Raw genomic sequence first — 26,416 nt, 5'->3', positions numbered from 1 at the left:
GTATTCTTGGAGGATTCCTTCAGTAGGTCGAGAATACCCCGAGGTTGGCGTCCATATAGGAACGCAAATGGGGAGAAACCTGTGGAGGATTGGGAACTTCTTGTACTGCTACCAATAGGAAAGGGAGAAGTTAATCCCAGGCTCGCTTTTCAGTGTCCACAAACTTCCTAAGCATGGTTTTTAAAGTGTGGTTAAACCGCTCTACCAATCTGAAATTTTAACGCGATCCCGGTTATAACGCGGTCTCAGTCTGTGGACCCCAAGGATCATTACAACTACCCCCTTTAATCGACAAAATCAAAAAAGACCTGCTTGAGTGGAACAAGCATCAAATATCTTGGATAGGAAGAATAACCTCAATAAAGATTTATGTCCTACCCAGGTTACTTTTATCTTTACCAAACACTTCAGACCCATGTCCCAAAGGCAGAATTAAGAGATATACAGAATAGGATATTCAAATGTATTTGGCATAACAAAAGGGCTAGAGTAGCTAGGTCGGTGCTACTGGCTTCTAAAGACAGAGGAGGAATGGGTGTTCCGTATCTGGCATGCAACTACCAGGCTGCCCAGCTAAGACAAGTTGTAGTATGGAATGTCTGTCCGAATCAAGTCTGCTGGGTAGATTTAGAGGCCCAATACTCAAAAGATTGTCCTCTACCACTTTTACTTTGTTTCGAAGAGAAAAAGGGGCTTTACTAAGATACAACTAATGCTAGGGCAAATTACACTAACCCTAGATATGTGGAGCAAAGCCAAAAGAAAAGAAAAAATATCATCGGGGTATCCCAACTCACCCCGATATTTGATAACCCGGATTTCCCTCCAGGATGTGATACAAATTGTTTCAACATATTTAAAAACAATAACCTAACAAAGATAGGAGATTTCCTCCATAAAGAAAAAATTATGACTTACCAGGAACTCTCTGCTAAATCTTCCACCCCAGCTACGTCCCCATTCAAGTACCTAAACATTAGACACTTCGTGTGGATAGAAATTAGCAGTGGAGGTAACAGTATATTTGTTTGTAGGAAAATGCTATAAACCAGGGGAGCGCAATCTTTTTTTTTTTTCCTGCGCCCCCCTGCCGTCTGTCCCCCTCTCCTCGTGCCCCCCACTGCTTACATTTGTTCTGACGTTGCGACATCACTTGACATCTCATTGCCATGGCGACGTGTCACCAGGGACGTCTGAACGTCTGAAGGTAAGGAGAAGGTTACAGAGGCCTTTGGGAAGCGTGCGGGGCCTCTGTAAAGCCTGCGCCCCCCACTTTGCGCATGCTATAAACCACCAAATATCTGTGAGATTGAAGAAACTAAAATACTTTTACAAATGGAGAAGCCATCAAAACTAGGTTATGTTTGCATAATGGGTGGTTTTAATTATCCAGATATAGCCTGGGACAATGAGATTAGCATTAGAATAAAAGGAAACAGGTTTTTAGGGGGTGCTTATAGACAATTACATGACTCAAATTATTGAGGAACCAACCAGGAGAAGGGGCAATACTGGATTTGGTAATATCAAACAATGTAGAAGTAATGACAAATATTCAAGTCCTCAAACATTTGGGTAACAGTGATCATAACATAACATAACATAAATGATCAAAAAACGATTACTTGGTTTCAATCAAGGCCTTAAACTTTAGAAAGGCAGATTTTAATAAACTGAGGAGTAAGGAAGTACAGTAATGCAGGGGAAGGAATAGTAGTGCTGCAGGAGAAAGCCACAACCTCTATATTAACGAACAATTGGTTAATTGAGGAAGAACTTCATAGGCGGCTTGATAAAATGAAAGTAAATAAGGCACCTGGCCCTGATGGCATACAACCAAGAGTTCTTAAGGAGTTAAGTTCAGTAATGGCCAAACCATTACATTTAATATTCAAGGACTCCATTTCCATCGGCTCAGTACCACAAGATTGGTGTATAGCAGATGTGGTGACTATATTTATAAAGGGAGCCAGATCATAACCGGGGAATTACAGACCTGTAAGCCTGACTTCAATAGTGGGGAAGCTACTTGAAGGTTTAATACGGGATAATATTCAGGAATACCTCATGTAATACTCAGCATGGATTTATGAAGGATAGATCATGCCAAACTAACCTTATTTGTTTCTTTGAGGAGGTAAGTAGGAATTTAGATCAGAGTAATGCAGTTGATGTGGTCTACTTAGATTTTGCAAAGGCTTTTAATATGGTTCAGCACAAAGGTTGGTGTACACAATAAAGGAAATTGGACTCCTTAAAAATATATGCACCTGGATTTAAAACTGGTTAAAGGACAGACAACAGAGGGTTGTATTAAATGTAACTTTTTCAAGTTGGGCTAAACTCATGAGTGGAGTACCTCGGGGATCGCTACTGGGACCCCTGCTTTTTAACTTGTTTATTAATGGCCTTGAGGTTGGCATCAAGAGCAAAGTCTCCATCTTTGCTGATGACACGAAATTGTGTAAGTTAGTAGAATCAGAGCAGGATGTAATTTCTCTCTAGACGGACTTGGAGAGAATGAAAACTTGGACTGGTAAATCACAGATGAGGTTTAATACAGATAAATGTAAGGTTATGCATTTGGGATGCAAGAATAAACAGGCGACTTACACATTAAATGGGGATAAATTACGGGAATCCTTGATGGAGATGGATTTAGGAGTGCTTGTAGACAGCAGGCTTGGCAACAGTGCCCAAAGTCATGCAGTAGCTGCAAAGGCAAACAAGATCTTATCTTGCATTAAACAGACAATGGATGGAAGGGAAGTAAACATAATTATGCCCCTTTATAAAGCATTAGTAAGACCACAACTTGAATATGGAGTACAATTTTGGGCACCACGCCTTAGATAAGACATTATGTAGCCATCCCCCACCCTGATTAAACTGAAAAACAAATAAAAAACAGTTCGAAACAAAAAAAAAAGAAAAGACATTATGGAACTAGAGAGAGTGCAGAGAAGAGCCACCAAATTAATAAAGGAGATGGACAATCTAACTTATGAGGAGAGGCTAGCTAAATTAGATTTATTTACATTAGGAAATAAGCGTCTAAGAGGGGATATAATAACTATATACAAATATATTCGGGGACAGTACAAGGAGCTTTCAAAATAACTATTCATCCCAAGGGCAGTACAAAAGACTTGGGGTCATCCCTTTAGGTTGGAGGAAGGAGATTTCAATGAAAGGGTTCTTTACAGTAAGGGCAGTTAAAATGAGAAATTCATTACTCATGGAGACTGCTGGCAGATACAATAGATTTGTTAAAAAAAAAAGGTTGGACATCTTTTTAGAAAGGAAAGGTATACAGGGTTATACCAAATAAGTAAACATGGGAAGGATGTTGATCCAGGGAGTAATCTGATTGCCAATTATTGGAGTCAGGAAGGAATTTATTTTTCCCCTTAAGAGATATCATTGAATGATATTTCACTGAAGTTTTTTGATTGCCTTCCTCTGGATCGATATACTGTAAGTACGGATATAGGATAAAGTATCTGTCGTCTAAATTTAGCATAGGTTGAACTTGATGAACACGTCTTTTTTTCAACCTCATCTATAATGTAACTATGTAACAATCAGTGGCAGAGTTGTTGTGTGGTGGACATGGGTGATCTCAAGTAGAGAAAGGGAAAAAAACACAATTTCTTTTATTTTTACTGCATAGGATTGATGCCAGCGGTCTCCGGAGCTGACCCACATTCATTTCAGCTCTGAGACCCCCGGATTCAATCCTAGGTAATAAAAATAAATAAAATTACAGCCAGCTTCATTACCATAGCGGCTTTCTTGCTGGTAGAAGTAGGTGAAGCATGTAGTTGCCTCGGGGTGGATGTTTAGGTCTCCCTTGGATGGGAAGGGTGAATGTTCATCCTTCAAAGGTTTATAAAGGGCGTGTTGCCTGAAATGCGTGATGCGTTGTATTGCTGCTACCCAAGGGGACAGTTATGATCTGCTTACTGAATAAATAATCTTTATTTTTACATGTGGGCTTCCTCCTGTTTTCTGGCAGTGCTCTGCCTTTTTTTCATCTCTTGAAGTCTTTTCCCTTGTGGAAACTCCAGATTATCGGAGGAAAATGTGGTCAGATATTTGTTAATAGCTACTGTGTCCCCTACTTGCAAGAAATTATTTATTAATAGGTGTACAGTATATTAAATATCATTGGTCTTTGGGATTTACTCATCCAGTCTACTAGATCTAAGTTCACTTAACTCTTGGATGGACTCTATCTGAACCCATAATATATTTCTTTAATTTGCATACCAAACCATTAAACTGTTAATTTGTGCTGCTAGATTGTACTTTGTGATGCCAGGGACGCCAAGCCCCTCATCCTCCCTCCCCCCCCCCTCCCTCTTTCTGTCTAAGTGGAGTGATGGTTGTTTTTTCTAGACCTTTTATCCTGCCAGATTCAACTATCTGTATAGACCTGCAAGCTTTTTAAAATATATAGGTTTTCTAGTGTTACCGGGTAATACCGATAATGATCAAGAAACAACAAAGGGGTGCCTGGTACAACACAGGTAAAGCAACTAAGTCAAGGCATCTCCATTTGAGTGATAGGAGTTTATGTACGTCTGTTATTAAACCAGTACAACATTGTCATTTGCATGTGGGTGGTCCCAGTGCATGGGGACATAAATAAAAGAATTGTGCTATAAAATTTCCTAGCGCCCATTATTTTCCATTTTTGCTACCTCATCAACCATGAGGGGCTGCAATTACTTGCTATTGTTAATAGAGTTTGCTAAATTGAGTCTTTTGCTCACCGGCCCAGATCTCTCTATAATCCTCCATCTCTTCCATTCTGTTGCCAAGTTGTAAGAGGTCGTTTTTAATCCCGCAATCTCTTCTTTGATCGTTTGTGTTATTTGTGCAAGTAGAATATTCAGATCATCTTTTGTGCAAAGCATCATTTTGTGGTCAATTCGGGTGCCATGTCGACAGGTTCACACTCATCTCCCTCTGAGAGCATGGTGATGCAGAAGGATAGTCTACCTCCAGTTCTCTCGGTTCTGATTGCCTGAAAAACTGTGACCGTTCTTGTTATTATTCTTCTTGGCTGGCATGTTGTTTTTGTCCTGTTTGTGGTTGAGTTTGCAGACCCTTCTTTATATTTTAGGAAATGTGTGGTAGAACCGGAGCACAGCCACAGTCCAGGAGAATGAAAGATAGGAAATACATTGAATTTCCAGGGCAACTCCAAATAAAATTGAATTTATTGTGTAGCTCTTGATGGATATAAGATGAAAACACACCCTTCATTTTCTTAATGGTTCTTTATATTTTACAATTTTGTTCCAGAGAGAGGAAGGAGCTCTTGTTTTAAGCTGCCATCTTCTGGGCTGCTTGCCATGCCCATGTGTGTGAATTTTTTTTGTGTGTGCGTGTATGTATATATTTTTCTCTGCTAATATAATTTCCCTCACCATTTCTGTTTTTTATCTGTTTGAACGCTTCCCCTCATAAATGGTCAATTAAGACTTGCTTTAACTGTAACTTTTGTATGTTACATTTACTTATTTTAGCAATATATCCACATTTTGCATTAGCTGCTTTATACAGAAATGTAAATCTATTTATTTTAAAATATGTTTTATTACTAACATATAACAAATGTTTAATTATGATGCAATAACCCTGGTACGAAATAACTGTATCATTGATTTGGATATTTCTGCTTCAGGTCTGACTGGAAAGATTGTAAATGCTATATTGGATGCAGATTTTAAGATTTCAGCCATTCAGATGGTAAGTTTATGCAGAAAACCTATGCTGCGCTCAAGAAACGACTAAAAATGTAACTTCAGTACCTGATTTTCAGAAGCCATTAGCAACAGGGTTTAATTAGTGTATAGATGACACATCCGTATTGCAGGTCAGTTGACATCAGTTTCATAACATTTCAAGTCACTTTCTCTGACCCTGTTTGGCTGAAATGATTTTCTGTTTCGCTTCATAGAAATCTAAAGTAATTTCTCATTTACAGTTTTATAACCCAACATGTGACCAGTCTCTACATTTTATAACAATTTAGATTTTCTACACCAATGCCAACTAGGTTTCCGCTCAAATCACTCCAATGTTACTGCCCTTCTAAAACCCTATAAGAAGGTACATTGGACAATTACCTAGCACTTCAGCCTATGGTACCATGACACTCGATGCCATAAGACATGTACGCCGAATCAGTGTGGTTGCTCAGAATATTTCAGACTTCAACACTATCACAAACTTGTTAATAATTGTTGATCCTGTTCTTTTATACTGTTTCTCTCTTTCATATCTCAGCACATATAGCTCAAAGGTCATTGGGTGGGAGGTAAAAAGAACAGCTCAAAGGTGACCCACACCTGAAACATGGAAGCCCCAAACAGAAACCACACATTCTCTACAACCTGTCCGCACCTTCACCTTTCAGGTTCTCCCTTGTCCTTTTCAAGCCTTACAGCTCCACCTCCTCACCACATCTGATTGTCTCCATATCTTGCAGCTATGCCACTACCATTATATTCTTTGTCACCCATCTTACCTCAAAGTGTTTCACCATACACTAGTAATGGGATATTGGACATAAATAAAAAAGGTATGACATTTAAGTTTTTAGAATGATAATTTTAAGGTTAACGTATTTTACTTCTCTGTGTTTAGTTTACGATGGAGAAAGCTAATGCCGAAGAATTCTATGAAGTTTATAAAGGTGTTGTGGCTGAGTACAGTGTAAGTATAATTGCATGAAGTTTAACATTTAGGAAACTATGTATCAAGGGAATTTTGGGGCATAGCCAGAACATTTGCATCCTGCACCTAAGTACAGTATTTTGCCCTGTCTGCCCGATCTAGTGACTTGAGGAGTCTCAGTAGAAGGAATTGGGGAGGAGTTACATGATGCACAGATTATGAGATGTATCATATTATGCATCAGATGTAAGAAACTGTTCACCAAAAAACAGAACAATGGATCAAAACACACTTTTCTCTACAGTGATACATAGACAACTATGAGTTTATTTACCAAGCGCCCAAAACTGTAAATTTGTATGTTTTTTTCAATGCTAACAGAACCATTGAGGACATTGATCTGGGATTTGTTAATTAATGAAAGTAAATTAAACTCCTATTCTCGATGCTTGCTTACATAAGTGATTGACTGCTAAAACTCTGACACAGGCCCTCATTCTCTCCCGTCTCGACTACTGTAACCTCCTCCTCCTAAGCCTTCCTGCCTCTCACCTGTCTCCCCTACAATCTATCCTAAACGCTGCTGCCAGAATCACTTTGCTCTTTCCTAAATCTGTCTAAGCGTCTCCCCTGCTGAAATCCCTCTCCTGGCTTCCTATCAAATCTGTATCACACACTCAATTCTCCTCCTCACTTTGAAGGCTTTACACTCTTCTGCTGCTCCTTACATCTCAACCCTAATTTCTCACTGTACACCATCCCGTCTCTTGCGTTCTGTTAAAGGATGTCTCCTCTTGACCCCTTTTGTGTCTAAAGACTTCTCCCACCTTAAACCTTTCTCACTGCCCCACACCTCTGCAATACCCTTCCCCCCAAAATCCAACTAGCACCCTCTCTATCCACCTTTAAGACCCATCTTAAAACACACCTCCTTAACGAAGCATATGAGTAGCTCCTTGGCTGATACTTTACACCTCATACATCGACCTTGGCCCCTTGCAAACGCACTTACCAGAACGCCCTCCTACTGTCTCTGTGCGTTCTTCCTACTTACCAATTTGATTGTAAGCTCTTTGGGGCAGGGACTTCTTATCCTAAATGTCACTTTTATAACTGTAGCACTTCTTCCCAATATGTGTAATTTGTATAATGTGTTATTTATGTGATTGTCACTTGTATTACTGCTATGAAGCGCTATGTACATTAATGGCGCTATATAAATAAAGACATACATACATACATTTAGGCTGCAGGTATATTGACAAATAGAAATATAAGACCATTTACTTGACATGTTTTTCTCATTTCTTTGTGGGACAATAAAATCTCCCAAGCCTGAACTGACACAATCGGAAATGTTAGCCACTACTTGTGTGCACATGAAATTGAGGATATAAATAAGCTATAGACATTATTTAAAGAATCTCCAAAAATATACTACAGTATATATCAAAGTGGCATATCGATGCTGTGAAAGATTCTCCCATGCATTTTATTTGTAGGCTGTTATTATTATTATTATCGTTATCCTTTATTTGTATGGCTCCAACATATTCCCCAGCACAATGTGAGAGGGACAAACAGAGACGAGGAGCTTTCCATCAAAAATGGTGGGGAGTAGAGTCACCACTAAGTGTGTGATAAGGGAAAGACGGTATGGGTTGTTGTTTAGCATGGACTTAGTTGGGTCTTCTTAGTATGCTGTGCTAGGATGAAAGTAAACAAAATAAATTTGGAGACCGTTAGATAAGCCTCCTTGAAAAAGTGTGTGTTTTAGGGAACGTTTAAATGTACGAATGGTAGAGGAGCGTCTTGATGGTCGGAGGTAGAGTAGTGAAAGAGGTGCATAGATGTACAGTATATCATAAGCCGAGCGTAAATTGCATTTGGGGGAAAGTACGTGTGTTATGTATAGCTTTGTAGGTCAGCAGAAGTGTCTTGACTCTTAGGGACTTATTCTAGTAGCTCCGATAAGATCACTGCCATATAGATCGGTTTGGCATGTTACAACCGACCGGTCTTGACATTTATGTTATCACGGTATTTAGTAAGAGTTATCGCAAGTCAGACACCGTTCGGTAGGAAAATGCCATACTGATCGCAGTGTCTTTAGCATTGTCTTTTTCTAAGTTCTGTCCATGCGATATCCCTGCAGCTGTCTGTAAGAGCAGCATAGAGAGAGCTGCATCTTCGTGCACAGCTCTTACAAGCGATTGTGCTGTTTTTATTCTAATTTTATTAACATATTACTGAAGCAGTAGGTCTCAGGACCTGACCCCCATTAATTTCAGCTCTGGGGACCCACTGCTTCTCGGGGTATAGGACCCAGTAGGGGGTGCCAGTATCTCCGCAAAGTTTAAATTTGCCAGTAACGTGACGTGGAAGAATTAAACTTGACGGTGATACCGTCACCCTGAATTGAATGCGGTTCAGGTTCAGACACCCCCTGCTTCAATACTATGTTAATAAATTTTAAATAAAAACAGTAATGACGGGATTAACCACAACTACTTATTTTTTTGGTGGTAGACGGGGTGGGAGAAGGGTATAGTTGCCCCAGGTAGGGCGATTTGGCCTCCTGGGAAGGATTAACCTCTCCCTTACCGTAACGGTTACAACCGATAAGGCAATGAAGGGGTTAACCCCCACCATGAGGCCCAACCACCATCCCCATGGAAACTACCCCCTGCACCCACCCACTCAACCACCATCACCACACATGAATCGGCAAAAGTGCTATTTGCCAAAGATGTTTTTTATAGTAATGTATTTTATTGTATTGCACTGTAATGATTATTTGAATGGGCAAAATCGCTATTAACCATCTTTGGCTAATAGCAATTTTGCCCATTCCTGTGTGATGTTGGTAGAGTGGGTGGGTAAAGGGGGTAGTTGCCCAGGGGAGCGTGTTTAGCCCTTGCGGGAGGGGTTAACCCCTTCATTACCTTAACAGTTGTAACCGCTAAGGTAGTGAAGGGTTTAACTCCTCCAGCAACCCTCCTGGTAGGCCTAACTACCCACGCTGGGTCAAATAAAACCTTCACCCGCCCCCACTACCACCAACACACCAGACACTGGTATTTAACCCCTTCATCAGCTTTGTGGTTAGCCGCTAAGGCAGGCCTGCACAACATGCGGCCCGCGACTTCTTTGCTTTTTTTTATTACAGGGTTGATATAAGCAAAGTGAGGCGGGGGAGAAATGGGGTTGTGAGGGAGAGGAAGGTCTTGTGTCAGCCTAGATCAGTAGAAAAGTACGGTGTAAGAAGGGATATAGGTATAAATTGTTACAAAGAAGGACAGAATCCCTGTTGGTTTGTACATGAAAGTGAAGTAATTAGAATTAGTGTAAAAAAATGTTTTATTCAAAAAGAGAGAAAAATAGGTAACGATTGGTATGGACAATAATGGCCAATCACACAGACACAGATACTAACAAACACACTGAAAATAATTTTAAAAACTAAAGAGGCACCTCACTTAACTATGTTGGTTAAATATTAATATAAAGTTGCATAGAATCACTTAATTTAATGTCAAAACAATACATATATATGTAGATGTAGGTTGTGGTTAGATGATACAAAAAGACAATATGTCGAGTACCAATCCTTCTTCTGGTGGTGTAGGTACCTCTTTGGTTGATACAAATAGCATGGGTTGCTGCATTTAAAAATCTGTGTGGAGTCCACATGTTAAACAGCTCTGAGTTAGCGGAACATTACTGCAGTGTCCTTACTAATAGTAGCACTGTGTGCTTTTACTGCACGCACTGACGTACATTTCACGTATGACTTCTTCCTGGGTTTCATATGCGAAACGTACGTCGGTGTTTGCGTGTCACCTTCACGTGTTGTGGAGAGAGGCGGCAGTTTAAAATTGTAGCGCGCCTCTCTCTGGGAAGGGGGGTTTCGAGTCTAAACAGACTAATACCTGCCATTACTCTCCCAGGCTTTATATATGATACGCTGTAGCATAGGACACCGTGCCTCATCACTGGCACCGTTAATATGTTGAACAATGCTATTGTTATGGTATTGCTACGGTGCGTTTAGGAAGGGGGGTTACGACCCTAAATATATTCATTACTTTCCTTCTACTCTGAGGCTATAGTCATGATACAGTGCAATAGAGGACATCGTGCTTCATTTTTCTAAACACCGTTTAATATACTGAGCAGTGCTATTGATTCGCTATTTGCTATTGATTGATAGCCACACTATACAATACCTCACCATAGGCTTGATTATAACATCAGAAAGAATAGTAGGACTAGGAGAAGTAAGAAACTTCACCTAACTGGTGCTACAGGTGTAACAACACGGAGTCACAATGTCAATAGCTGTTCCGAGACAATGTATGCCATAAACTCAATAATTAGCAGTGCACAATATAAGTATCTAGTAACATGAAGTCCTGCTCACCATGTAGCCCCATGATAACCCGACATAGGTGATCTGAACTGTGCAGGTGGGTGTCAGCAATGATAGAAACCACACTCACCCCGTTGGTACACAGACGTCAACCCGGCGGCATGGGCGGCTGGAGCAATGCGGTGGTGCACTCGTTGTCAGGTGAGTTCAAATGAGGAATAAACACTCACGATGATGGCGTTGTCTGGAGTCTCGGCGTGGCGTGCTTCAGTCCGGAAGTAGTAAAACGGAGACTGATCACAGCAAAGCATAAATGGGGCTGGAGGCTTGAATCCAAGAGCTAAAAATAATTTATTGATTGCGCATAACAGCAACAGTAAAAAGTCCTCTGACGCGTTTCACACCGAAGAGGTGATTTATCAAAGAGTGATGCCACATTGTGGGCTGAACTCCAAGTGATATTGTGGGGAACGTTTTAGCCTGTGAAGCTATTGTAACCCTTTCACCAACACACTTGTAGGAGAAAACTACTTGGACTGTGTAAAGTGAATGTGACCAGGATGCAGGAGTATAAATGGTACTCACTGGCTCAGTTGGTTCTTGACTCCAGGGTGTGCACACCCCGGCTCTCGATAATACCAATCTTACTACCTGTTATTTCATACTTGAAGTAAGCCTTGAAGCAAGGGTTCATGTGAGAGTAAATCGTATGTTCGATCTGCACTATTGTTGTCTTCTCTTTTTCTTTGAGCACACCAGACACCCGCATCGTACATAATTGCCACAGTTTTGGAAACGCTCTTATTAACGTCCAAAGTGTGAGTAGGACTGTAACAGGGGACTTATCCCTGTTCAGTAATGTTCCTTTAATCTAGCAGTGTGGTAGTTAATTACTAAACACCACCTGCCTGATTAGATTGTTTACAAAAAGCCTGCCTTTGAGACAGGAAGTGACTCTCTTTAGCTCTGACTGAGAGATGACCTTTGGAGAGACAGAGCAGAGGTTCTTGAGTCCCAGGAGTGACTGACCAAAAGAAATCCAGATCTTTGGAGCTGACCAGTCTTGAGCTCTGCCAGCCACACAGCAGAGCTGATTGCAAGATACCAAATAAGACTTCTAAACCTGGATGCTGATATTTTTCTGTGCACGCACGGGTGCGGTTCCAGGAGAGCAGAGAAGCTTACTCTACAGCAACTAAACAGATAAGACTTTCCTTATTAAGAGACTGCTTATATCTGCTTATTTTCATGTTATGTGTTTGGGCTGGGAGAAGCTTAACTAATGGAGATGTGAACTAATTGCAAGGATTTCACTAGAAATACTCCCAAGTGAATGGAAGCTTTGTCCCCCCCCCCCCCCCCCCCCTGTGTTTGGATAATTTCCTGCTGAAAAGGAAAAGGCACAATAAAGCCTATTATAATTTCACATTATAAACGTCTCCAAATTGTGTACCTCTGTGAACGTCCGTCTACATTTGGTGTCCGAGGTGGGACAAGAGGTGTCTTTGTAGTTAAAAAGGACCGGAGATTTTTATGTGAAATTTTTTTTAATGCTTTTTGCCTACAAACAGTCTCAAAAAAAAAAAACCTCATGTAGCAGAGATCGGAATTAAAGGGATACTACCACTGAAACTTACAAAAACCCAGAAGAGACTGCTGAAGTAGCTAAACCTTATTTTGCCTATCACAAAGTGTAATATGGTCATTGAAATAGGGGTCTTTTGCCTTTCAGCCATAGTCAGGGTTCAAGAAGTGAGTCAGCCCTTGGAAAGGGATAGGTGTTTGTTGTTTTCAAAAGTTTCGCTGAAGCAGTGAATACAGATGGTGACCCACGAGTGGTACTGATTTTGCAGATAAAGGTTGCCACACCGCATAGGACTACCAGCTGTGAATGGAGTATATGCAGAAAAGTGTGAAAATTGATACAAGACTGCTGAAGAAGGGGAATTTTTAGCAAACCAATGCTGAGTGTAAAATTGCCCTATAGGGGGAAAAAGTGATTTCTGAACTGTGTAAAAGGTTTTTTCAAAACCAATTGCTGAATGTTGAGTCACCCTGCCGGGAATGAAAGAAATAGTCCACTGCAAAGAATGTTTTTTTTTCTGCAAGTAAAAAAGTCTGCCTATATATATCTTGGGAGCAAAAACAGACACCCAAAGTGTGAAGTGTGAATGCCATAATACCCAAAGATGAGACTGAAAATTACTGAACTCAGGCAGAAAACCAAATTCTGTTGCTGAAGCGGGGAGATTGCACCCTGCAAGAAAATGGTGTAAAGCAAATAGACTTTTTTACCTAGCAACTGCACATCTTGTATACCTGATAAAAGAAAATGCATGCACAGGACTGCTGATATTGAAAAAAAAAAAAATTATTATCCAAGAAAGAAAAGTCTACAGAGATGCCTGTGAGAGCTACGACCTCTACAAGCAAAATATGCCCATCTGTAGGACTACCACAATTGGGGGTTCTAGCAAATACAGTGGCAACAGCTGCAATAGCGCCTCCAGAGGTCAGGAAGAAAATTACACCTGATAGCCTAAAAATGGAGGACAAGATTAAGCATTCCTGTAATGAACCCTACCCCACGGAAGAGTGGCCCTTCCAGTCCAATAAAGAGGAAGACATCTCTTACGGGGAACCCGAACCGAGTCACACCCACAAAACCCCCAAGAATGGTGGGGGTGCCTGAACTCGGCACGAACAGAAAAGACCGCTCCCTTTGATGACGAGTATGATCAACAGGAGACAGAGCGGGAGCAGCAGATCACCCAATATTTCTGTCAGCTAAAGCAACTGCAAGAAAAGCCTGGCGTATATAATGAAGCTGCTAAAATTTCAAATGAAGATGGAGACCCCAATATCCCTGAAGGGACGGTGTCATCCAAATCAAAAAGGCGGAAAAAGAAAAAGAAAAGCAGTTCTTCACTTACCGTGGAAGGAACAGACACGTCCGCAGATACTGTGGAGGAAAAGGGGGACCGAGTTGCCCTGCAGCCTAGAGAAAATGGAGAATTCGTCCCACGGTTAACCGAATATCCAGAGGGCCCAAGGCAGAAGTCGTGTACCCCAAAGAAGTGTCTGTCCGGTGCCAACAGTGAGGAACCCTCAACTAGTCATCCCAGGGAAGCGGAGCCGGAACCAGTGAGTGACGATCCCTTGACCAGCCCTGAAGATGCCCTGAAAATTGCCAGGCAGGACTGTGATCTGCTCTGTGAAGAATTAGGAAGAGAGAGAAAAAATAATGCTGAGCTACAGAAGACTGTGCTCGCAATTTACTCTGCGGCCAAGACCGAATTGGAGGATCTCAAGACTGAGCTAGATACTGCAAAGGCTACTATCTCCGCCATGGATGAAAAGCAGAGCCAATCTGATAAAATGGTGGCTACGCTAAAGCGGAAGTATGAGGAGGCACTGAAGCAGATGACAGTCTTCCAGCAAGAGGTTCACACTCTTCGTATAGAGCGAGATGCCTCACATCATGAGACCAACAGCTGCCGCACAGACCTGGAAGTTTCCAGAAAGGAACTACACAGTCTCACTGAGGAGCTGGACATTGCTAAAGAAACTATTGGTAATCTTGGTACAGTTCTCAAAGTCTCTTAGAAGGAGCTTCAGACCCTCAACCTAGAGAAGGAAGTCTCACGCCAGGAGATTGTCATTCTCAAAGCAGATGTGCATAAATGAAAGGAGGACTGCAAAGAAGCCCTGAAGAATACAGAGACTGAAAAAGGAGAAAGTTCAAGATTAAAAAGAGAAAACTTAAAACTGAAAGAAGAAAATTTTCAGTTAACAGAAGAAGTCAAGGAAAAGTTTGACGCAGAGCACCGACTGCAGAACCAACTGCAAGGTCTTTGTACACACCTCCAGTATGCTGAGGAGAAGCAGCAAACACTACAGGAAGAAAAACTGCAGGCTACTAAAGAGGTACAAGCGCTGCAGGAACGTCTGAATACCCAGTACGTCCCCACAGAGCTGTATGAGGAGCTAAAGGCCACGCTGCATGTCTTCAGAGCATCGTTGGAAGCGGAGCTTCGCTACCAGGTGACTCTGTATGAGAGGGAGCATGAGAAGGCTCAGAAACTGGAGCTGGAGAGACAGAGAGACTGTTCCATTCCCTTGAGTCAGTACACCAAGGAGAAAACAGACGCAGCGGCAACCTTGACGACAAAACTTACAGAGCTGCAGAATATGATGGACACTCTGATACAGATTCCTCGAATACGGAAAAAGGTATTGGCTCTGCCCAAGCACCAGTATCTCACAGTAACTAATGCCTGTAAGGACAAGGGTACAGTGAGAGTTGGGGACTCCACGCAACTTCAAAACAAAATTACGAAGTTTGAGCCACCAAAGAAAGCACTAGCCAAAACTACAGCTGCCCAACAGGCAATAAACAGAGGTAGGAGTGCAGAATCAAAGCCAGAAGAATCCTTAGCTGAAGAAGCTGAACTGGCGACTCCGTGGTGTGGAGAAGCTGCAGATAGACTGCTTCAAGAGCAGAAAACTCTAAGGGCTAGTCCTAACTGCTCTACAACTGTTGCCATACACTTTGTCTACAAAAAGAGGAGTGCCCGACGCAACAGAAATCTCAAGACCGCGCACGCGATAAAAAGACTTTACGTGGAAAAAGTCCTCCTCGAGCGACTGAGGAGTGCTGATCTCAAGCATCTTCGGGAGGAGACAAAAATAAACTGGAGAAAGGGCTCTAATCCCAGCGGGACAGAGGGTTCTCTTCCTCCATCCACTCTCATTCAAGTCACAGAGATATCTAGAATGAGAGTGGAAGGATGGGCTTTGGCCGTGGTAAGCCCGAGCTTCCCACAAACAGGGGAGGTATGTAACAGGGGACTTATCCCTGTTCAGTAATGTTCCTTTAATCTAGCAGTGTGGTAGTTAATTACTAAACACCACCTGCCTGATTAGATTGTTTACAAAAAGCCTGCCTTTGAGACAGGAAGTGACTCTCTTTAGCTCTGACTGAGAGCTGAACTTTGGAGAGACAGAGCAGAGGTTCTTGAGTCCCAGGAGAGACTGACCAAAAGAAACCCAGATCTCTGGAGCTGACCAGTCTTGAGCTCTGCCAGTCACACAGCAGAGCTGATTGCAAGATACCAAATAAGACTTCTAAACCTGGATGCTGATATTTTTCTGTGCACGCACGGGTGCGGTTCCAGGAGAGCAGAGAAGCTTACTCTACAGCAACTAAACAGATAAGACTTTCCTTATTAAGAGACTGCTTATATCTGCTTATTTTCATGTTATGTGTTTGGGCTGGGAGAAGCTGAACTAATGGAGATGTGAACTAATTGCAAGGATTTCACTAGAAATACTCCCAAGTGAATGGAAGCTTTGTTCCCCCCCGTGTTTGGATAATTTCCTGATGAAAAGGAAAAGGCACAATAAAGCCAATTATAATTTTACATTATAAACGTCTCCAAATTGTGTACCTCTGTGAACAAGTCTACAAGGACCTTTGAAGAATAATCCTTTTTCACTATTGTCACTACGTTACTACATTATGTAGTTTTCGGTTTGTCATTTTGTACAGCCACCGCTCCCCTTAGTGTTTGACTATATACATCTACCCTAATACTTGTGAGGCTCTTTTTGTGATATGTTGCATCTAAGGACACCGCGCCTCTGTCTAAATAAATACATCAGAGGCGGTCCGCGATACGGTGTATATAAGGACACCACGCCTCTATCTAAATACTGCTATAGATCTAGCCTATCGGCCCTGTTTTACACACGTTTACCCTAAACAATTGTGAGGCTCTGTTTGAGATATGGTGTATGTAAGGACATTGTGCCTCTATTTAAGTACTGTCATAGATCTAGCCTCCTAACTCACTTCACTTCCGTGACCATAGTATAATTAGATTGACGAATACAGTTCCATTGTTAATCAGTACACCTATTGTGCGAGGCTCTGATATGTCCATACCAGACTAGTATTACTGATACAACGTACGTTCTCTGGGGTTACCACACAGTGCTACTATTAGTAGGGACATTGCACAATGTCTTGTAATGTTCCTCTAACTCAGAGCTGTTTAACATGTGGACTCCATAGAGACTTTTAAACACAGCAACCCATGCTATTTGTATCAACCAGAGAGGTACCTACATCATCAGCAGAGGGATTGCTACTCGACATAGTGTCTATTTGTATATCTAACCACAACCTACATCTACACATGGTTTAATGCCATAACAATACATTTAAGTGATACATAGTGGTGATACGGCTTAAAAAAGGGAGTGAGGTGCGCTCAAAACCAACTGTGTTAATCTACCACAGCTGAGTACCCTGTGTTGTTAGAACAAATAATGTTTAGAACATGAAAAATGCAGCAAGTAAAAAAGATGTCTCAAAACATCAAGGGGTATAGATTACAGAAAAACTACTAGCGCAAAAAACATGTTCCAATAGTAAAAGATGTATAATATCAATGAGATAAAGAAATCACAAATAAGTGCCATATAGAAAAAATACTTGAAAATACTAAGCAATAAAATTAGAACAATACAAAGTTTCCAGAAGCTCCTTATATGCTGTAAATGTAGCTGTTGAAAGGGCAACAATGTACAGTAGTAGTCCTAGGATAGAGGCACTGCTGATAGGGAAGGCACCCACTCTCAGCTCGTCAGTGCAAGCAGCTCGCGTCTCAGCAGTAGGCGATTTAGACCAGCTTGTCCACTCCACGTCTAATTCCACTTAGTACCGGTTAGGGAAAGCACCCGCTCCCGATATGATGTTCTCAGCGGTCACGTGGTTTCACCGTGGAAAGCTCACAAATCCACAAGAGGACTGCAGGCATTGAATATTGCACCGCACCACCTTGTCTTCTAAGTGGTTTGGTGCAAAATAGCACCAAAAAGGAGCATCAATGGCAGTTCATTACTAAATAGCAAAATATGAATATAGAATAAAAATGGATAACAAGGCACACAATCTATTACCTGATGTTATGTGACCAGAATTCTCACTAAGCAGATGCTCAGACACCTGATTTTCCATGTTCCATTCTCTAGAGTCAGCTAGTGCAATAAACGGTAAAGAACATTAAAATGTAAGATTTTGTGCAATGTTTTCTGATTCGAGTCCCCTGTCTATGAATATTGTGTATGATTCACAATGCCGCACAATCTTTAAAACAATATTTTAATATACATTGATGTGCATTTGCATGTCCTACATATTAGACTTAATTGTGAAGGTCAAACATAATACCGTTTGTATTATTCAGTTAGGGCAAAAGATTGAGAACATGATTTGGACCAAAACCTAAACTTTTTTTTTTTTTTAAGAAGAATAATAATATTCTGGAGAAAAAAAGTAACTATTGCTTGTCACAGAATAATTTTCTAGATTTCTGTATTAAAAAGTGTGTACCGTATGTGAAGATCTAATCAATTTATATCAAATTTGGGCTGGAAAAATCCAGTGACATTTCACAAGCTATTCAGCAATCCAATCTTTATCATAGTTTTTCACATTTCTTCTGATGCATTTTTTTGTTGAAGAGAATGAGCCTTATGGTGCAATAATGTTTAGTAAATCTGGGGTTTAATGGTACGCCAAAGCCCCGAGGTCCCATTTGAGTCAAATAAATGTTTCAATTCACGCAGTTAGCTGCAGCACTGGCTTAATGTTAATTTGGTTCATTTGCTTTATATCTGTTTTCACAAGGTACTTTTCAAACACATTAAAATGATGGGAGGACAAGACTAAACTTCTGCCTAGTTATCCATGGACTTGCTCGGCTTATCCAAATGTACACAATATTTATTATGTGTCATGCAAAATGCATGTATTGGTCCTGGAGTAGAAAATTGCATATACATGGACAAGTGTATTCATAGAAGCCACATTAGAAAGTCTCATAACCTGTAAATAATCTACACTCAATATTATAATTAATTTCCATACATTTTCCAGTGCGAAGGTGCATGCAATGTAGAACTTTGTCTTGTTGGCTTATATGGTATCAAAGAGCCCTAAGGCCGCGCGTATAGTGCCCGCGACGGGCGACGAGACAGGTGACGTCACCCGTCGCCGGTAGCAAAAGTTATATTTCGCTTTGCGGTGGCGGCGCGGGCTTACTGGCATTTGATTGGTTCAGGGGCTGTCACATGAGGCGTCAGCCCTTAAAAAATCAAATATTGCCAGCTTCCAAAATCCGTGACGCGATGCCGCTCCGTCGCATTGTCGCCGTCGCACTTACTATAAGCGCACGCGACGGCAATGCATTTATTTTTGGGGCGACGTCACACGTCGCGGGCACTATACGCACGGCCTAACACTGGCACAGGGGCCTGCAAAGCATCTATTAAGAAACATTAATAATTGGTTTACCTGTTACAACTGTCACGAAGCTCCCTGGTGTCTATAAGGCTTAGAAATAATCTGTCCTTTGTATGTTTTTCAAAATGAACATACAGTATACAACAATTTTCCCTTTCCATATAGTTTGCTCTCAGACAGCACTCTTCAGTACAGGCATACCCCGCATTAACGTACGCAATGGGACCGGAGCATGTATGTAAAGCGAAAATGTACTTAAAGTGAAGCACTACCTTTTCCCACTTATCGATGCATGTACAGTACTGTACTGCAATCATTATATACGTGCATAACTGATGTAAATAACGCATTTGTAACAGGCTCTATAGTCTCCCTGCTTGCGCACAGCTTTGGTACAGGTAGGGAGCCAGTATTGCTGTTCAGGATGTGATGACAGGTGCATGCGTGAGCTGCCGTTTGCCTATTGGGCGATATGTACTTACTCGCGAGTGTACTTAAAGTGAGTGTACTTAAAGCGGGGTATGCCTGTAAATCTCCCCACCCCCAAATGTGTGATTGACAGTGGTCTATAAAAATATGAATTATCTTTCTGTGTTAAAGCAAACTACAGAGCTAGAAAGGGAGGGAATGTCATTGTTCAGTTGATCAAAGAGAGATTGCATTAGCCTTTTTGTGAGGGTCAGAGAGAACGTGGTAAAGGTACAGTCACTGCTGGATGGTTTAGTGCACAGGTGGACAACCTGAGGTCTGTGGGATCTGGAATGATGAAGGAGCAAAAAAGAAAAATAGACTGAAAAATCGATTAGGAAATGGAACAATACGAAACCCTTAAAAAACATGACGTGGGAAACTTATGAATATTAACGTACATTTTGAGAATGAGTGCAATTGTAATAACATATTTAACAATTAAAAACATAAAATAAATCAAATCAATTTAAATAATTAAATGTAAGTTATTCATCATACTTGTTGGGTTCGGCAATGAACTTTTTTTATAAATAAGTACAGATCTGTATTGACAGACGCTCATGTGGGCAGTCTGCTTCTGTGATCAACCTCCAAAATCAATCCTAATATTGAGAAACTGTTAACCAAAATGCAAATTCAGAAATCACTTTGAGACATTTTAAATTCCTTTTTTTATTTAATAAAAAAATATTATTTCAAGGGTATGGGGTAAAAGGGTAATAGGTACACATAAATAACATGAATAACATAACATATATGGATGGGTACAGACGATGGACTGGAGGGTAGTGCAGCATGGAAACCTTGAGTTCACTGGAGGCAACCCATGAGTTACCAGGGCCAGGACCTCACACATGTTCAGCAGGACCACTGTCACAATTAATTACAAGGCTGTGCGATGTGGGATATTCATGGGCCCCAGATATTTGTACATTTAGTTTCTTCATCCTTAAGGAGGCTCAATAGCTTTTCTAAAACCATGATATCATTAATTTTGTTAAGGATTGCGTTTATTGTTGGGGGATTAACTTGTTTCCAGTTGCTAGATCAGAGCATCTGCATTGCTATCTAAATTTTCAGCAGGCCTACTAATCAGAATTGAAAAATAGGAAGATGGGACGCCGCTCAAATTAAAATATCAAATAATATAAAGTAAGCCTGGTGCACGGGGAAAAAACCTATGAATATAACAGAAGAAAGTGACAGAGGTCACAACAGTCCCCTATTAATTGCACTCAAGCCAAAGTCAAGGAAAATACCATTAAAGATATTAATATCCACAGTATGGACTAAAAGTCCCAGATGAAATAGAATAAATGCTTAAGGATACAATATCCACTGAAAGACTGATATGTCTGAAATAATAACATATAATCCAATTAAAAGGACCATATATGTCCACAGAAAATGTCTCATAGCCTTAAGTATAACGGTGACATCCTCTGATAAAATCCAAAAAATAAAAAAACTTTAATGAACCATAATAACGCAGAAAAACAAGTGACATAAAAATAAAACAATGTGTTTAATGTTAAAATGCCCCTGTAAGGGGAGCGGGTGGGAGGAGGGTAGCGACAAATCGGATAGGGAGAATCACTATTTACTATAATAGTAATAGCATATATATAGTAATAATATCCCTAATGTGGCTACCAAATAGCTAATTAGCCCTGTGGGTATAAGTCAGAGGTGAGCAGGACACAGTAAAGGGAGCATAGGTGGGTAAGTATGTATAGGTGTGATAGTCAAATAGTGGCAAATGGTGTAATTGCTAGTCTATCATTAGGGAGCATAAATGACCACAATCCCTAGCCAATGTCTCATGATGTGCCCAAAAGGGTAAACAGCACCAGTAGCAAGAAGACAAAGTAGACAGACAAGATGTATACAACCGTGCTCCTATGCTCCTCAGCTCAACCGGACTATAGTGGATCCGAACAGAATCAGCTCGGCTCCACAAGGAATCCCGCTCTCGGACGCCCACAAGTGACGTCACGCCCCGACGCGCGTTTCGTGTGATACTTCACACTTCATCAGGGGGGGAGGAGCCAATTCCGTGGATGCCTATGTCACGGTTATACCTGTGGCTGGAAAGGGGGCAGGGCTAGAGTGCCCAATCGGTGTACACGCTACTGCTGTGGGATGGTCTGCCAGCCAGCGTGTAAACCTTCAGAAGGAGTTAATAGTTAAATAAATAAACGCATGATGAGAGGTTCATAAAGATGTGTGTGCTGCCATGTCTATGTATACACACAGTGTACATGCATACCCCGCATTAACGTACGCAATGGGACCGGAGCATGTATGTAAAGCGAAAATGTACTTAAAGTGAAGCACTACCTTTTTTCCACTTATCGATGCATATACTGTACTGCAAACATCATATACGTGCATAACTGATGTAAATAACGCATGTGTAACAGGCTCTAAAGTGTCCCCGCTTGCGCACAGCTTCGGTACAGGTAGGGAGCCGGTATTGCTGTTCAGGACGTACTGACAGGCGCATGCGCGAGCTACCGTTTGACTATTGGGCGATATGTACTTACTCGCGAGTGTACTTAAAGTGAGTGTCCTTAAAGCGGGGTATGCCTGTACACAACACAAGACTGCAGGACTCAGGAGTGTGTATATACCCACATAAAATATCATGTCCATAACAGATGTAAATAAAGGTCTATGGGTTTTTCCAATGTATTGTTTCTTACACGTACATGTGATCTGGTAAATTACACCTGTTGTCAGGCAGTTGATAAATGTTTTAATCTGAAAGGGGGCCGTTCTACTTGTATCTAAAAATTCTTTAGTAACTGTCATTGATGAACATGCCTTACATCGGCCACAGGTATAGAACCCTTAAGGTTTCGGACCCAACCATGTTCGCTTACTGTTCTCCGTAAAGTGACTCTGAACTAGACGATCCCTCAGATTACGTGAACGTCTACTCACCATATTAAGTGAGGACTTCAGGACCTGTGATAAATCACTGTATTGGGTTAAGATATGCCAATGTTTTTGAAGACTGGCGTATAAGTCCCCATTGTTCATTAAAAGTACTGATGTATCTAATGGTCTTCTCTACGGGGGTATCAGTCTCTTGTTTCTGTGTGAGTAGATGAGATCTGCGTGTATGGAGTGCATTTTGATAGGCTCGTTTGACTGTCCCTCTACTGTGTCCCGGTGCCAGAAAACGATTCGTCATATCAGCTGATTGTGACTTAAACTCATTGATATTGAACAATTTCGTCGTAGGCGCAAGACCTGGCCTGTAGCTATGTTATTGATCATATGTGATGGATGATGGCTAGTAGCCATGAGTAGGCTATTTGTAGAGGTCGGTTTACAAAAGATCGTGCTTTCCAATCTCCCAACATCCCTTTTTGTTATTGTTAAGTCAAGAAAGTCAGCTTTCTGGTTATCACAGTGGTACGTGAGTGTCAGGTTGATGTCATTGGTATTGAGCCTATCGATGAAATCTTTTAACTGATTTTCTGTCCCATTCCATAATAGCAAGACGTCATCTATATACCTCGCCCAAAGAAGGATCTTGTCTGTGAATGCCTCATTGTTCTCTATGAATACCAGCCCAGATATAGGTTGGCATAGGTGGGAGCACATGTGGTGCCCATGGCCATTCCCTGTAACTGATGGTAAGTTTTATTGTTGAAGGTAAAGAAGTTCTTGGTAAGTACAAAATCCAAGAGTTGAATCACAAAAGCATTGTGGGTATCTGAATGGATATCACGAGCTCGTAAGAAATGTGAGACCGCCTGGAGGCCCACCTGATGTAAAATGCTTGTGTATAACCCTTCAACGTCGATGGCAACTGGGAACGTATGCTGTTCCACAAATATACCCTCTAATCTTGAGAGAAGTCTTTGGTATCTCTCAAGTAAGAGGGAAGGGAACCTACAAATTTTCTAAGGAAACGGTCTAAATAGACACTTGCATTCGATGTTATGTTGTCGATTCTAGACACTATGGGCCTACCAGGTGGTGGATCTTTGTTTTTATGAACCTTGGGTAGGTAATAAAATGTAGCCAGAGTTGGATGTTTAATGAACATGAAAGGATATTCGTTTTTAGATATCACCTTATTCTCAAGTCCATCTTTCAACATCCGTACAAGTTCATCTTGGAACTCTTTTGTCGGGTCATTCAAAAGAACTTTATAACATTTGATGTCTAATAGGAGACGTAATCCCTCTTTAACATATGCCTCTTTCTGCAATGTTACTACATTGCCCCCCTTGTCGGAGGGCTTTATGACAATACTATCGTCATTCTCCAGATTTTTTATTGCCATGGCTTCTCCATAGCTAAGATTGTGTTTCTGTGCTCCTGGTATCATAGCCATGATGTCGTTGGAAACCAGTTGTGTGAATACAGCCACGTTTGTGCATAGTATATGCTATTACTATTATAGTAAATAGTGATTCTCCCTATCCGATTTGTCGCTACCCTCCTCCCACCCGCTCCCCTTACAGGGGCATTTTAACATTATACACATTGTTTTATTTTTATGTCAGTTGTTTTTTGGCGTTATTATGGTTCATAAAAGTTTTTTTATTTTTTGGATTTTATCAGAGGATGTCACCGTTATACTTAAGGTTATGAGACATTTTCTGTGGACATTTTAATTGGCTTATATATTATTATTTCAGACATATCAGTCTTTCAGTGGATATTGTATCCTTAAGCATTTATTCTATTTCATATGGGACTTTTAGTTCATACTGTGGATATTAATATCTTTATGGTATTTACCTTGACTTTGCCTTGAGTGCAATTAATAGGGGACTGTTGTGACCTCTGTCACGTTCTTCTGTTATATTCATAGGTTTTTTCCCCGTGCACCAGGCTTACTTTATATTATTTGATATTTTGGTTTGAGCGGCGTCCCATATTCCTATTTTGCAATTGTGTTTAGGGCCATCCATTAGGCTCTTTCTAGGTGACACCAGCTCCCAGAGGTGCATTCTATTTGTAGATTTATTATTGTGTCAGCTACTGTTTATCTGTTCACGCAACGCACAACATATGATATGGCAGGCTTTTTGGCCAATAAACCCGACTTTTCCGCCTGGAAACAACAGGCTTCTAATTTATTCACTCACGTTACAACTACTAACTGATAAGGTACCGGAGGAGATTAATAAGTACTTTTCAGACTTATATAAAACCCTCAGTTCTCAAACTAAAATCTGGTGGGAAATTGAAAGCCTGGAAAACTACCTCAAATCAGATCTGGTTCCAAGGGGCTTACGAGTTTATCTCCCTCCCTCTCACCAGATTAATGATGAGGAATTTATTAATGCCTGGGAAAGCATCTTACTCACATGCTCTTGTAATTTGATACGTCTATTGATTAAACATGAGCCAAAAAAACTTGAAGCTGTTAAATCAGAAATAGACACCCTTCTGAAAGATGTAGCTACTTGACAGATACAACCAGCTTTTGAAACATTGGAAAAAAGATTAAAATTGAACATTGATAAATTAACTACAGAGATCACCGAGAGAAAGCAACGTAAGTTCATTAGAGACTTTATTGATTTTAGAGATAGGAAAATATTCAGATATAAACTTGGTCGGTTTAAGGGTAAGAATTATATTAAGAACGGCGAATCTTCTACTGAGTGAGAAGGTACAATTAGTGACAGAGATCCCGACATAGAACCAAGTGTGAAGGACAATACACTCACAGAGTATGTACCTCCACCATCCATACCCTCCCTGTCCACTACGTCTTTTTTAGTACGAATGTGCCTCAATTGCGACGTTCCAGGCCCAGAAAGACGAGAAGGGGTTCAGGTAGATCAGCTAAGGGCCCGAAACAAATGGGGTTATGTCGGGAAGACATCAAAGAAACAACCCAAGAAAACACAGGGATCCCGTCACAAATAATCAATCTGTGAAACAAATTGCTGAATTCTGACCATGTATCAGTACTGTCTAAGTGACTCACTTTTTGTCCTGTAAATAGACTGGACAAATTTGAATGTGTTAAAGATTTGCATCTATTCTCACGAAAATTATGTTTGCATAAATTTTTCAAACGTCGTCAGCGTATGACTAATCTTGACACACCACAAGAAAATCTGAGCGATAATGAACTTACCTTTCTCAAGTCCATGGAAGATCTGATAGAAGAGAATGAAAGACCCCCAGGACAGGGCCCCTTCACAAACTTAAAAGGCAAAACCACATTTATACCCCCCATAGAATCATGCACAAACATGGATGTATTCACACAACTGGCTTCCAATGACATCATGGCTATGACTCAGGAGCACAGAAACACAATCTTAGCTATGGGGAAGCCATGGCCCTAAAAGATCTGGAGAATGACGATAGTATTGTCATAAAGCCCTCCGACAAGGGGGGCAATGTGGTAATATTACAGAAAGAGGCATATGCTAAAGAGGGATTACGTCTCCTATCAGACACCAAATGTTATAAAGTTCTTTTGAATGACCCGACAAAAGAGTTCCAAGATGAACTTGTACGGATCTTGAAAGATGGACTTGAGAATAAGGTGATATCTAAAAACGAATATCATTTCATGTTCATTA

The 26,416-nt window shown here is 40.9% G+C and overlaps 1 protein-coding gene across 2 annotated transcripts in view; it reads left to right on the top strand.

The window, feature by feature from the left end:
• The window catches only part of NME7 (NME/NM23 family member 7), a 225,237-nt gene that overhangs the window by 156,836 nt on the left and 41,985 nt on the right, over positions 1-26,416 (top strand). For both annotated transcript variants that reach the window (XM_075589425.1, XM_075589424.1), the window contains exons 8-9: positions 5,696-5,760; positions 6,661-6,729. In XM_075589425.1, coding sequence (XP_075445540.1) covers positions 5,696-5,760; positions 6,661-6,729 — 134 coding nt within the window. The remainder of the gene's footprint in view (positions 1-5,695; positions 5,761-6,660; positions 6,730-26,416) is intronic.

The sequence above is a fragment of the Ascaphus truei genome, chromosome 3, assembly GCF_040206685.1.
Source record: "Ascaphus truei isolate aAscTru1 chromosome 3, aAscTru1.hap1, whole genome shotgun sequence".
Classification (NCBI taxonomy): domain Eukaryota; kingdom Metazoa; phylum Chordata; class Amphibia; order Anura; family Ascaphidae; genus Ascaphus; species Ascaphus truei.
This window is presented reverse-complemented; position numbering and strand designations above follow the sequence as displayed.